Source organism: Leptodactylus fuscus, chromosome 5, assembly GCF_031893055.1.
Source record: "Leptodactylus fuscus isolate aLepFus1 chromosome 5, aLepFus1.hap2, whole genome shotgun sequence".
Taxonomy (NCBI): Eukaryota; Metazoa; Chordata; class Amphibia; order Anura; family Leptodactylidae; genus Leptodactylus; species Leptodactylus fuscus.
In genome coordinates this window covers 51100890-51115224 of record NC_134269.1, presented here as the reverse complement: position 1 = coordinate 51115224, position 14335 = coordinate 51100890, and the positions used below count along the sequence as shown (strand labels likewise).

General features: G+C 42.8%; 2 protein-coding genes across 2 annotated transcripts in view; one reads left to right on the top strand and one right to left on the bottom strand.

Annotated features, from left to right (window-relative positions):
• Positions 1 to 8041, top strand: part of MAP2K1 (mitogen-activated protein kinase kinase 1) — a 30829-nt gene extending 22788 nt beyond the window's left edge. The window contains exons 6-11 of the mRNA XM_075273177.1: positions 307 to 431; positions 2821 to 3028; positions 4066 to 4130; positions 4574 to 4635; positions 6479 to 6524; positions 6671 to 8041. Of these exons, the coding sequence (XP_075129278.1) occupies positions 307 to 431; positions 2821 to 3028; positions 4066 to 4130; positions 4574 to 4635; positions 6479 to 6524; positions 6671 to 6784 (620 nt within the window). The 3' untranslated portion in view covers positions 6785 to 8041. The remainder of the gene's footprint in view (positions 1 to 306; positions 432 to 2820; positions 3029 to 4065; positions 4131 to 4573; positions 4636 to 6478; positions 6525 to 6670) is intronic.
• A 1395-nt stretch (positions 8042 to 9436) lies between these two features.
• Positions 9437 to 13497, bottom strand: SNAPC5 (small nuclear RNA activating complex polypeptide 5). The gene is made up of 3 exons (XM_075273104.1): positions 13330 to 13497; positions 11363 to 11443; positions 9437 to 10315 (listed from the first exon to the last, which is right to left on the bottom strand). Exons 1-3 carry the CDS (start codon positions 13417 to 13419, stop codon positions 10193 to 10195), a joined length of 294 nt encoding a protein of 97 aa, XP_075129205.1. The 5' UTR covers positions 13420 to 13497; the 3' UTR covers positions 9437 to 10192.
• Between the last annotated feature and the right edge of the window lie 838 nt (positions 13498 to 14335).

Below are 14335 nucleotides of genomic sequence, written 5' to 3'. Positions count from 1 at the left end.
GTATACAGCACCTTGAGTGTTTCGCCAAGGACAGCGGGAGGCTGTCAGTAGGAAGTCTGAATCTCCATGTAGCAGTAGAGTTAATCCACAAGTGCTTTAATTGCCCTCCTGGGAGAAGCGTTTAGAGCATCTGTCTCCTAGTAACTGAAACGTATTGTTAGGGGGAAGAATAGTCTGAATACTGGGTTTACATAGAGATTTTGCTGGAGCTGGCAGCCCCCTTACAGCTGTCTGCTCCCTGCCTCCCGACATTAGGTATATTACTGTTCCTCTGCACTTCCTAATTCTTGTCCCGCTCTCTTGTAGACGTGAAGCCATCTAATATTCTCGTGAACTCCAGAGGAGAAATAAAACTCTGTGACTTTGGAGTCAGCGGGCAGCTCATTGACTCCATGGCAAATTCTTTTGTGGGGACAAGATCGTACATGTCTGTGAGTGTCTCAGCACCGAAGGGCTTTCCAATACAGATCTGTCCCATTATGTATGGATTGTGCAGGACGGTTGTACAGCATAGTGTGCATGCCTTGTGTTGGATGTATGTGTTATATCATTTTCTGACTGCCGTGTGGCGTACAAGATGTGTTATCCTTGTATACTGGATCCCATTTGTTCACATTGTGTGTCACACAGCAGATGGAGTATTAGAAATGTCCTCCCACACTGCGATTGTGTGTATGTGTGTGTGTGTAATAACAGCTCTCCGATACACTTGGAGGTGGGGGTGGGTGTATTCCATTTGCATTAGGTCTCTCAGAGACATTTTGATGTATTGCAGAAAACAGATTAACGCTTTGCTGCAAAAGTTCTCCTGTGAGATTTGGCATGGATTGCTTGGAGTATATGTCATATACATCGGGACACATTTAGCAACATTACAAATATTCAGAATATGCTGCTAAATTCCCAATGGGAAAATTCAATAGTGTGTTCTCAAAAGCTGCCATAGCCAAAACCATGCAAAATTGGGTAGTTTTTGCTGTAGTGCACCTGCACTCTTTGCTTTCAACCTTTGCCTTTAGTGGAACTTGCAGCAATAATTGATACCCTGTGGGTGTAAAATGTGCAGCGTAAGTCACTTTGCAATGTAGGTTTTGGAAATTTTGTCAACTATCCTACTTTAGTATGACGACTGTGTCCCGAACCTTCGGCTGCTTTCACACTGTGCAATATCTATGCGCTGGGATACATCAATTGTGCACATAGTCCACCATTCACCTGGCAGAGGCCAAAGTGGTGTCATTGTAACCTGGTAAGTTTCCCAGAACACAACAGCTTCAAGTCTTGTTATCACCACTGTAGGGATCAAATGTTTATTTAAGCCTGCCCAAAAATACTTGGTGTGGGAACATGAAAAGAAGTCATTAATAGTGACCAGATTATAGACGATAAAATTCTGTAGGAGTAGGGTTCTCTGGGGGGGGATTTTTCTTCAAAGGTTCTACCAATCGTAATAATATTGCAAATCAATAACATAGGGCAATAGCTCAGATATCATTAAAGATGACCTTTCATATCCTTGGAGATGGGCGGTATTATATACCGCTAGAAAGCTGACAGTGTGCTGAACTCTGCCTATCAGCTTTGCCAGTTTGTGTCCAGGTGTCAGAGCAATTGGTGCTGTTAGTTTTAGCACCAATAACCCTCCACTGTCAGAGGGCCAGGCCTTATAACCGAGCATCATTGCTGAGCTATGAGGAAAGTGCCCCATGACAGTACAAGGATATGGAAGAGTAGGGTCAGGAGGGGAAGGTGGGCTGTTCTTCAGAGTCTAGCGGAAAAGGTCCCTCAAGGTCGGAAACCAATCTGGTGGGAGGAATGGGGTGAAGCGCGCACAACAAACCAACGGCCAGATCAGTAATCTTCAAAAACTTTAATGGTAATCAAGCACTACGCGTTTTGGGCAGGTAGCCGTTCCTCAGGTGCATAAACAACTGGCTAGTAGCCTCCTAATAGTATGTCCGATACGTTTAAGCCTTACTGATCTGGCCGTTGGTTTGTTGTGTGCGCTTCACCCCATTCCTCCCACCCGATTGGTTTCCGACCTTGAGGGACCTTTTCCATTGTCGTTTGCGCACTTTGGTGACGCAAGGGGAATTAGCTGCTGCCGCCACGGTCACTTAATATGCGCTTTTGATGTTGTGACTTATCACAACTCGGTAAGGTAAGAGGCCATAATTGGTCCTAACCATCACTACTGTGTTTGGATTGCTACACCATATTGGCGCTCGGTGTGTCTATTTATTCTTCAGAGTCTAGCATCATCGCCCTTCTGACAGTAAAGGGATATTGGTGCCAAAACTAAAATCACAGATATCTCTGGCACCTAGCTCTGGACTGAATTCAGCGTTCTGTCCGCTTTCTGGCGGTATATAATACCGCGATTTCCAAGGACATGAAAGGTCAAAACCCGCCTGCCACGACTGTCGCGGTCGCGGCTTCCCCCTTCAGAGTAGGCTCAAATGAATGGGCCGACTCCGGAGGTTGCTGCCGCCAGGCGGACGCTGCGGCTCAACAAGGCGTGGAATCCGCCTGAAGAAAGGTCAAAAAGAACGCTAGCGGTCCCCATAGACCACCATTGTGAGGGGGCAGATTATGAAGTGGATTACTTGCCATAATCCGCCCCCTCTGTGCCCGTGTGAACGGGCCCAAAAACTGATGGCCGTACATTTACATAGTTGTTTACATAGTTGTTTATTGCGAAAAAAAATTGATCCACTTCTGTTCAATTTTTGTATAAGGCCGCAAAAAAGTAGTATACCATATGTTACTGTCTCTGCAATTTGTGTTCTATATGGTAAAAAGTGTCTTCTCTTATTCTAGCCGGAGCGACTACAAGGCACACACTACTCTGTGCAGTCTGACATCTGGAGCATGGGGCTCTCGCTGGTGGAAATGGCTATTGGGCGGTATCCAATTCCACCTCCTGATGCTAAGGAGTTGGAGCTGATTTTTGGCTGTTCTGTTGAAGGAGACTCTGCGTCATCTGAACTGTCTCCCCGTCCTAGACCTCCAGGACGCCCCATTAGCTGTGAGTATTGCTTTTACTTGTCTGGTTCCTCTTGGTTACGCTCATCTGCACAGAACAGATTTTATCTAAATCATTTAATGGATTTGCAATCTTAATTTGCTTCTTCCATTCATTAAGAATATTGGATCTATATATACTGTCTAGTTTTCTTCTGTACTTGTCCCTCCTGCACTGATGTGTATAATAGGAGACCTACTAAGCGGTTATGTACTTTATATAGGTAGCCAGAGACCTATCCTGCATGCAATCTTTCTCTGCACTTCATCCCCAGCACAGACATTAAGCAGTACTTGCCACTGTATCTGATACCTTACAGAAACGACAAGTACGTCACATTCTGGCAGCATTATGTAAGATGTGCACAATGATATTTTTAGTATAGCTGGAAGTTCTCGCTAACAAATCAGCAAGTGTACCATTAAAAAACATGGAGACCTAGTAGAGATATATTTCTTAAACTGCTACCCCCTAAGGAAGGAAAGGGGAGATATTGGATACCTCACGAGATGGTGTGTTACCTATGATGAAAAAAATGCAAGAGATTTTTTATTTTAGAATATGTCCGTATACTTTTTTTGTGCTGCATATGTGTGTCAGCATGTAAATTGGGTTAGGGTTCATGCAAACAACATTCCCATTTTGCATAGACCTGTATGGTGGTATCAGGGCCGCTTGTACAGTCATTCTATGGTTTCATTGGGCCAGTTGCATAACAACATAGTAACAGTGTAATGTTGAATGCTGTAGTGTTGATCCAGAGTTAGGCTTTGCTTTCCAAATACATAAAAAATAACACATTTTTTTGCACTCAAAATGGACTCCTGCTCAGTAGTGTAGCTATAGGAGATGCAGCAGTTGGACCCCTAAACGGCCTTCTGCCACATAAAATATGCCCCTATCTACCTTGTGTCATATTGTAAATACATGTTCTGCTTTAGGCCAAGGACCATCAAGTTATACCTCTGCTTGTGCTACTATATACAATGAGATTATCCTGTATCATGAGTTATAAAGCTATATATTTTGCTTTCCTGCAGCCTATGGTCCAGACAGTCGACCTCCCATGGCCATTTTTGAGTTACTGGATTATATAGTCAATGAGGTAAATGTTCTTTTCTAAATCATTGTATGTGTTGTCTATTATGTATATTATATGCCTCAAAATCTTTCCACAGTTCCAATTATATGGGATTAACCCTGGGTCCAAATGTTTATTTATGTCATAAAAAAAAATCATGGTGGGACAGTTGTCACATTGCACTTACAGACCACACATATTTGCTGTTTATTTATGTTGCACTGTCAACAAATTTTATAACGTTCCTTTGAAGGAATGTAAATCCTCCATGAAGTAGATGAAGGCATACAATATGATAAAGAAAGGTCCTGAGATCAAAGTTAAAAGGGGTGTTCATCTCCTAAACATATTTCCCAAATACCCCCTATCACAATATACTGTACAGCTGCTCATACTGTAACTACTTTTTTTTTTTTTTTTGCCTTATTTCTCTGTATAATGCTATGCCTCATTTTCTTGACTTGTAGCCACCTCCCAAGTTGCCCAGTGGGGTGTTCGGAGCAGAATTCCAGGACTTTGTGAATAAATGGTACGTATTCAGCATGGTCATCATGCAAACAAGCATACACATGATAATAACAGATAATGGATGTCCGGAAGGAGACCTACATAGTCCATACAGCAGTTTTCAGTATCTCGGCTGAAACCCTGTACACATTGGCATGGAGCAAACATTGTCATTACATTTGGGTGCAGAGAATTGCAATGAGACTCTGAATGGTAAAGTAACTGAGGCAACCATCCCGTGCGCAGTATGCATCATGCGTAGTTCCCATTTATTAGAATAGGATGTGTGCACAATACTCGTGTGGTGTCATACGGTTGCCTTGGTAACTACGCCATCGAGCATGCGGTTGTCTATTCATACCTGATGTTAATGGAATACACTCTATACATTTGTCATTCGTATATTTTCTAGAGAAACCAAGGCTGCAGAGAAAAGAAGACTACGTATTGAATGGACTACCAAGTCTCTGCTTATTCCTTACTCTCAGTATACCAGATAGTTACGGCTGCTGGTTAGGCCATTCTAGGCTTTCCTGTGCACACAGAGGTCCCTTCTAAAATCTGTTAATAATAGATAAAATGCGCTTCCTTAGCATGCTATTATTAATCTGTAGCCTAGAGATCTGCTTCCCTGTGGTTGGTCATGGTTCACAAGCTAGAGACTATCAAGAAACTTCATAAGAAACCACAGAACTGTCACTTTTAGAGACTGTTCATCCTGCGTGATCTTCCCTTGGATTCCATGCCTGATCCAGCTGTAGAGCCCGCAGTACTAGACAACCTCTGACGACCCCATTGTTTCTGAAATTAATCAGCTAGCAAACCTGCCTGTTCTGCTTCGGCTTCCCACCGTGGGTTACATAGGCCTGAAATTTAGAGAGGAATCTGTAGCGGAAGAACATCTTAGATTCCTCTACAAATTCCGGCATGTGAACATATCTTTAAAGCAGGGATGGCAAATGAATGTCAGACTGCTCTGATGTGCTTGGCATCTGGGCACAAGTACAGTAGTCTACAAATCGTAGCCAGAAAGTACTGGACAAATCTATGTAAAGAAAAAATATATACATTATTTGCTGTTTCTCACTATTGAAGACTGGACAAATCTGTTAAGTATTTTACCTGTCCCTACCCAATTTTATTTCAAGGGATTGTCCAGCCCCTGAAACGTTTTTGCAGAAAAGCTGAAATTGGTGTACAGTAACAAACTGATTTAGCAAATATTAGTAGGTGCTGCTCCATTGATTCTGGCACAGTTGGAATTTTTTCTCTAGCACCCACCCTTCCTGTGCAATCCATGCAGTTAGTTTTGGTGCCCCATATGCTTCATGGGCCTGACACCGCCCTGTCCTCTGACAGTACAGAGTCCAAGTAGCCTAGGAGACGCCAAAACAGCACTTATTGCTCTGAAATAATAATTCCAATTGCCAAAATCTGTGGTGCAATTGCTGGATTGGAAATGTCCTTTTGAGGCTGTGGTCCCAAGTTGCGGAAAGCTTTTTTGTTGCCGATTTTGTTGTGGTTTTTTTTGGAGCCAAAGCCAGGAGTGGATTGAGTAGAAGTAGAAGTATTTCCTATATATTTCCCATTCCTTTTATAGCCATTCTTGGGGTTGGATCAAAAAAAACACAAAAAGCTGTGTTTCAGCAACGTGGGGCCTTAGCCTAATGTAGGTTTTTTTTTTTGTGAACTCTAGGTAGGGTTTTCTATTTAAGTGAAAACATTTTTACCTATGGTAATATGGTTGGGAATTGTCATTTCACTTTGGCATTTTTGCCACATTTACTGCATTAAAGATCAAGTTCTATTTTAGCTATTTTTTTCCCCATAGTCGTCTTAATGTTATTACTTTGTTTTTCTTGCAGCTTGGTGAAGAATCCAGCAGATAGAGCAGACCTCAAACAGCTTATGGTAATGACTTCCTGTTTTATGAAATGTCAAGATCCTGATCTGTGAATTGCAGAAGCTTTTCTTGGGCGCTCGCCTACATGTCACGGGTTTGGAAACCCATCACTTTTTCCGTCTGTGGTTGATGTAATTCTTCCTTTTCCCTTCAGGTTCACAGCTTCATTAAGACATCAGAGCAAGAAGAGGTGGACTTTGCTGGCTGGCTGTGTTCTACCATGGGCCTAAAACAACCCAGCACCCCCACTCATGCAGCAGGTGTGTGAGGAACATGAGACAAGAAGCTGGTCCAGGCAGAGAGCTACCGCCAACATATCCCGCTTCTGCCACCCTGCAGGGATCTCTGCAGAACGTGCCAAAAATAAACGGTTTATATTCATTCTCTATACCCCTTCATTGAATGAAGGGTGTGGGTCAAGAGTAGATGTATCCCAGTGTCTCCCGTGGGCTTCACCTGCAGTAAGATCCTTGCTTCTATCCCATGATGCTTTGTGGTACACATGATGCTTTCAGTCCATAAACAGGAGAATTTTTTTCTGTCTTTGTTTAGGAGGGGAACGAACTGTCCATTTTAATTTCCTAACAAAGGGTTCAATGGCTCATTCCTATGTGGGACCAATCTCATGCGAGGGCTGTAATATTTATTTTACTGTCTTCTCTCTGTAAGTCATGGCGCTTAAGCAGTCGGAACAGATAAAGATAGAAATGTCTATTTTGTACCAGTTATCTAGATAGATAGATTTCTCTAGAATACCAGATATTTTTCTTCATAAGCACTGCAGAAATTGATCCCATATGAGACTATGTATAAAGCCCACACTGTCAGCCAGTACCCTGAGCTATCTGGAGATCTGAGCCATGCGGGTAGCTGTCCGCAATAAAACCAGCGTCCAAAGCCATAACCCAGAGCCTGCCACCTTTTAGGAATTTGCCTTTTTTTCAGAAATAATTCCTCTCTGCCGGAGCGTTGAACTGGCTACTGCACTTAATCTCTCTTGGTACAAACCACTCACTTTTAATACAATCCGTGATAATATTTGGCATTTCAGATGTTCTTATTGACCGCAGTAATCTATAGCAGTGGAGTCCATTTTATTTTGGGCACATGGATCATTACAGTTGAGCAATGACAAATGTATAGCATTAAATGATAGTACCCCCTGCATGTTGCTCCGGTAGAGGAGGGGATGTGTATCCAGCAGTCGTTCTGCTGCCTCCTGCCTGTGCCTCTTCACCTGCCCTGACTTTTCATATTTATTTTCTATTGAATGTGATGTGATGTGATCGCTCAGAATCCTTTTGCTGTGTCGGGCTTCTTATCCTCATTATTATCCTGTACCGAGTGTATGTAAGCTGCCTCTTACAGCAGACACTCCGATGTGATGAAGGGGAGGCTGATACCAGCACCTGGTTCCATGAGAAGCCTTCAGTCCTTTTAACCTGTACCTCTTGAATACTCAGATGTATTATCTTTGACTATAATAAACCTATGACAAAGACTCTTGTTTGAATAGGACAGAATACTTCATTTGCACATTGTTATAAAATTTAAAGGGGTTGTCCACAACCCATTTATTGATGTCCTATTCCTAGAATAGGTTATCAGTATATGATTGGTGGGTGTCCGACAATGTTTGAAGATTCTGTTGTGCTCATGAGCCCTGCGGCCGCTTCCCTGTACTGATGACATCATGGTCATAAGTTACACGGAGCAATAGCAGTTCTATCCCATTCAAGTGAATGGGGCTGAGCTGCAATACTAAGCATAGCCCCTATGAGATGTATGCCACTATGCTCGGTATTCAGGGGAAAGGCTGCAACATATTTAACCAAATACTGTGGACTCTTAAGGGTCCATTCACACGGAGGAAAATGGTGAGAAATTTGGTGTGGAATTTCAGCGCTGAAAAAAAACTAAACAAAAAACAACCTTCCATTGACTTCAATGGGTTCCTTTTTCTGCTAGCAGAACCCATTGAAGTCAATGGGAGGCCTTTTTTTTTTTTCAGCGCTGAAATTCTACACCAAATTCCTCCGTATGAATGGACTCTAAAGTCAGCTGATCTGTGGGCATTAGATATGGATCATATGACGCCTGGAAAACCCCTTTAAAAACATCTGATCCTGAAGCACTAGAAACCACTCCCCAAAATATATTAAGGGAAATGTATCCAAAATGGTGCAATTACTCATAGCAACCAAACCAATTATGCAGTGATACATTTATGGTTCTGTAGGATATAACTAGGCAGCCATTCATATAGAGGACCGCCTTTGTTGGATGTGGCTGGGAGACCGTCAAGTCCCAGATGCCATGTTTCTTTCTCTAGCTGTTGCAGCCAGAAATGGTATTGAATATTTTATTGGTTCTGCTATAGTATGCGGTCTACTGTAGCAGCCATAGCCCACAGTTCCAAGCACTAACAGCACACTCCTCAACATATCGTGCCAGGGTTTATAGTGTGGGCAACATCACCAGGTACTAAAGGAAGAGCGCAGTTTCTGGCAAGGGGGGAGAGACAGAGGTGCCCACATTACACAGTAGAATCTAGTCATGGTCAAGGAGTTGAGAAAATCACTAGGGCCAGGATGGTGGAATAGATCAGAAAATGGTGGTGTTCTGCGATCTACACAGATTCTGTCTTACTGGTAGTGCCCATCTGGTCAACAGGACTGTCCCTGACAACAGTGACAGTCCTGCCGTTCCACCACCGATTTAACTCTCCATTGCTGCTCTGTATAACATGAATCCCGGCTCATGTACTAAAGGAGGAGAGCGGGCGATGACAGCTGCCATGGAGGGAGAAGGTAAACCACACAGTATAGTAGCACCAGTTTTTTTTTTTTTTTTCAATCCTGTTTATATAAAATACATGCAGAAAGTACATGTGCCAAACGGAAATAAATAAGAGAGTATGTAGCTTGTTTCTTTTATTTTAAGAGACATCACCAAATGGCACACACAAGAACCACCATACACATTTATTTACATAGCACAGCTTATGTCTTGGTGCTGTGTATTTGTACCCGTTTATTGGGCCGCATTATTCACGTTACTTGGATTCACAGCTGCAGAGGCCCTTGGTCCTTTGCTACAAGATTGTGCTTTAAGTAATTTGTAAAAAGACACAAACAAGAGTCATATAGGCAGCCCCTGAGACACCAGGCTTCTAGAGTCATGGCAGCTGACCATGCTCAGCACACACCAATAATCTACTCACAGCAATAAGTAAAGATTCAGTGCAATAGAAGATGCCCTCAATCGTAGCAACTCTGTGAAAGCATCATAGGTTGGTAGAGAATTGTAACAGTCCCCTTCTCTATCTAACGGCTGCACTTACGGGCGGCATTATTCATGCTAAGTCATCTAGTGACAGGTCAGATGTTGCTGTCAGAAGTCTAAGCCTGTAAATTTATGTTCTATACAGCACGGAAAGCTCTTCAGTTTTGAAATTGGCGAGGCTTAATGCTCATGAATCCTACAAATATATTAAGATTTTGTTTGGCCTTCCCCTTTAAGAACCATAACATATGGAACTGGCTGACAATACGAGCTAAAACAATACATGCAAGGTTATTATACTGCAGTTATTAACCCTGTGGATAAGAGAAGGACATGATATCCTCTAATATATGTATATTAGACACCGCCTATTCTGGAATCCTCTTCACTTCTAAGTGTCTGAATCCTCTTCTTCCTCTTCCTCCTCCTCTTCTTCTTCTTGATTGTAATCCATCGTGCCTAGCTGAAGCTCAGTCTGGTTTATCGCAGCTTCATCATCCACATTCATAGAATCCTGTAGATTGGAAGAAAGAAATTAAAAAAAAAAAAACCTGGATAAGAAAGACCATCACATGGACTCCTGCCAGTACACCCCCCACCCCTTAAAAAAAATAAAAAAATTATATATATATATATATTGCAGAAGGGTGTATCCATCTTCCTTAACTATAACCTCCAGCCCCGCTGCAGATTGTGGTGTCCACAGGAATATTCGTCTAGTCACAGCTTCCTGCACTCTCTATATTAGACGTGTAAGCAAACATTAAAACCTCCTGGCAAAAATGTACAACTTTTACATGTCAATGTATCTTAAGGTTAAGGCCCCATGTAGTGTCTTGCAGAAAAAAAGCACTGCGGAAAAAACTGTGGCAGCAATGGTTCTCCCCGTAACGCTTTGGACAGAAAGTTCATTTCTGCAACATGGGGCCTCAGGCTAAAGAAGCTTTCCATGGGTGTATAAATATACTTAAAATGGCTAAACATAGGGGCTTCAACTTGACAAGACGTTTCTGAGCTCTTCTGGATTCCCTGCAGATCCAGTCCTGATGCTGCTCACGTTCCCGCTGTTCTCTGCTTCCAGGATGTCCAAATAAAAGCAAGATATCCTGGAAGATGTCTACTCAGCCAATCCCTGACATAGGATAGTCACCACCATGGCTAGTAATTGGCTAAGCAGGCATCTCAAAGCATTGTCTATGTGGCGGGAGACACCAGGAAGAGGATAGCAGTATGAATTTTCGGCCAATGAAAAAAAAACCCTCAAAAAGGTACATTTAGGTGTAAGAAGTGCTGCAGAAATGTCTGTGGCTGTTCCATTCATCTGAATGGGGTTTGCGGAAATTCAAGGGAAATTTCACTAAATAGTATGGAATCCGTTTTATGAATGATTCTCTATAGTTACACATTATAAATAACATCATACTCTAACATTTCACTTCTATGTAAACTAGCAGGAAAATTTTCTATGGAGAAATCATTTCCAAAACATGACAAGTCTTCCATAAGAGGAGCCAAACAGCTGAGTTTATCTTGCAGGTTATGCACACATCTATCTACTCACCACCTCAGGCTGCACCACATGTGACTGCTGATCCTGCTCTTCTCCGGCACTGATCATGGACTGAAGAGCCAGTTCCTCAACCTGTAATAGAAGACCATGGGGTATTATACTCTGATATACTGATCTGCAATCTAGTTTTCCCATCTATGACACCCCCAGAATGCCCAGTTAACACACCAGCTGAACGAGTCTGAAAGAGTAAGCCATCAGGCAACAGCCATTTTATATTTATTACCAGTTTTGGCAGCAATGAAATAATTGGACCTTGAATGAGACTGCACTGTAACATTACATTTAAAGGGACTATTATAATGCTGACCTTAAGGGTAAGGCCCTATCAGAAGGCCACGGCCAAAAAGCGCTGCAAGGAAAAACCGCGGTTGCAACACATTGCAGAGCTTTACACAAAAAGCCCACAGAGGTTTCATCTGCTTCAATTACACTTACAAGGAAACCGCCAACATTTCCATAGGTATAATGGAAATGCTGCAATTTCCAAAACCGCAATGGTACCGTAGAGCGCAGTGTGTCCACAGCGCATATTTTCACAATGTGTGGATGAAATTCGCTAGAGTCCCATCCACTTTGCAGGGACTGAAAAAAATGCTGTTGTTTTTCCACCATATGGAGTCCCGACCTAAAGGAGATCCAACACCAAGAACCTGTTGGTCACAGCCATGCTGGCGCTTTGTTCCACTCGAATGAATGGGGCTGAGCTGTGTTACATAGCCCAGTCAGTATACAATGTACAACACTGTGCTTGCATGCAGTGAACAGGCCGCAGCACTCCTCTGAATGCCACAAGCTTTTCAAACAGCTGATGGGTGGGGGGTGTTGGGTGTCAGACCTAACAGACAGATTGATAGATTATCAATATGAGATTGATGGAGGTCCAACAGCCAACACCCCATCCAATCATTTGTTAAAGTAGTCCAGGAAAACCACCAATAAAATTTACTCACACAAACAGCATTGAATGTGTCATGGACTTTCTGAGTGTGGCGCACAGCACAATCTATCAGTCCAGAACACCCCTTTAACTACTATGGGCGGTCACTAGCCCTATACAGGACACCATATTGTCACCTCTGACATAAACATAAAAAAGCTGTGCCTCTCCAAAAAAACTAACGTTCACCTTCTTCTGTTTTCAGAGTTGATCCTTGCATACTTTATGAACTTGGGCATCAGATCAGCTTCGAAAATACATATAGGGTTGTCCCATGATCACAACTCATTATTTATCCACAGGATAGTTATCAGCGTCTGATCGCTGACAGATTATATAACAGGACTTCTACCTTGTATAATTTTACAATAGTGATCTAGTTTATGTGGTCTAGGGACCACCTCAGTAGAGACTGCTACCCCTGCACTCCCCATAGCTACATCCCTGGATAACAGACTACAGCGCTTTGTTTGCATCTTCATTTAAGTGAAAGACCCCACTGTCATGTTGGTGGGACCCCGAGCAATCAGACACTTATCCATTCTATGTTGTGGGACAACCCATTTAAAGTGATATTCAAAGTCTCTTTTTTTTTAACTGCTTTATAACAGGGCGCTTTGGGACACTAAGCCCCCAGCCCATAAGGACCTGTGAATGGTTCAGTGTCCCAAATCGCCCTGACAGGTTCCCTGTAATATAACAAACACTATAGTCTCACCTGTCTGCTTGGCTCTACCTTACACATGAGTGTGTCAACTGATCTGCAGCCGAGGCTCCATTATAACAGAACATCACACTGATTGTCTGTGCAAGACACAGGTCACAAACATCAGGACCCAGACCAGAGACTCCCCCAGGACCCCAGACAGGTAAACACATGGAGGGATGTGTTATTAAGCCTTCCTATAAGACATAGAACACCACTCTAATAGTGAGGAGTAAACCATTGATAACAGGCACCCCTTCCCCCACATCATGGTTTCATCCAAGACTGACCACCTGCCCCTTGGCCTCTAACCTTTAACCTATTGAGCTGGTCGTGCAGCGCCGCCTTAATCTTCAGCAGTGTCTCCTCCTCCTTTTTAAGTTCTTGCAAGCGGCTCAGCATCTTGCAGCCAGGTCACCGTCTGGGCCGCCCCATCACCCGGAATCCAGGCAGCTGTACTTACATTACCTGTCACGACTCTGTGCCGCGTCATCATGCTGCGCGGAATTCCCTGACGTCACCAGGAAGCGCCGGGTAAACAGGCGGCCATGTTAACTAAGGCCAGATTGTAAAAGAGCGTAGGTGTTCCCTCCCTCAGATTGTGCTGTGCCTCCTAGTGGTGTCATATTCACTAAAGGCCTATTTCAATACTGAGTGCAGCGCCACCATGTGGTATCAATAGAACAGTGTCATACTGAGTGCTGCGCCACCTTGTGGTATAGATTTGAAAGTAGCACACAAATCTATATCAGCGTTACATTCTACTAGTAAGTGCTGCGCCACCTTGTGGTGGTAGGAGGAAGGCGTCCATGCATTATAGTAGAGTACATTACACTACATTGCATTATAAATCTTGTAGAGTAATGGTCTTCTCAAAGACTGCCAATAGGAAAACTGAAAACCCATCATGCAAAATGTTGTTTGGGTAACTGATGGGTCTTTTGTAGAGGATTCACCTTATGTGCAAACCCACCATTAACCCTGCTGTTCTGTTCGGGTCAATATGACCCAAAATGATTTTTGAGACCCTGCAGATTTTTTTTTTTTATGAGGATTTGAAACTAGTGGTTCCTTGACTTTTCCTCATTTGTGGAGCTCTACATTTATTTTTTTGTTTACTTTTTGCTACACGCTGATTGTTACACGTGTACTGTTCGGGTCAATATGACCCGATAGCATTTTATACTGTTCTACAGGTCTCTGATTATTTCTGACTGCAAAAGTTATGTTTTTTTATGTGTACTTCATCCCCAAATGGTGGTGGTTTTCACTGTTCTTATCAATAAGCAAGTAATTATCTAGTCTGTTTGTGAGAGAG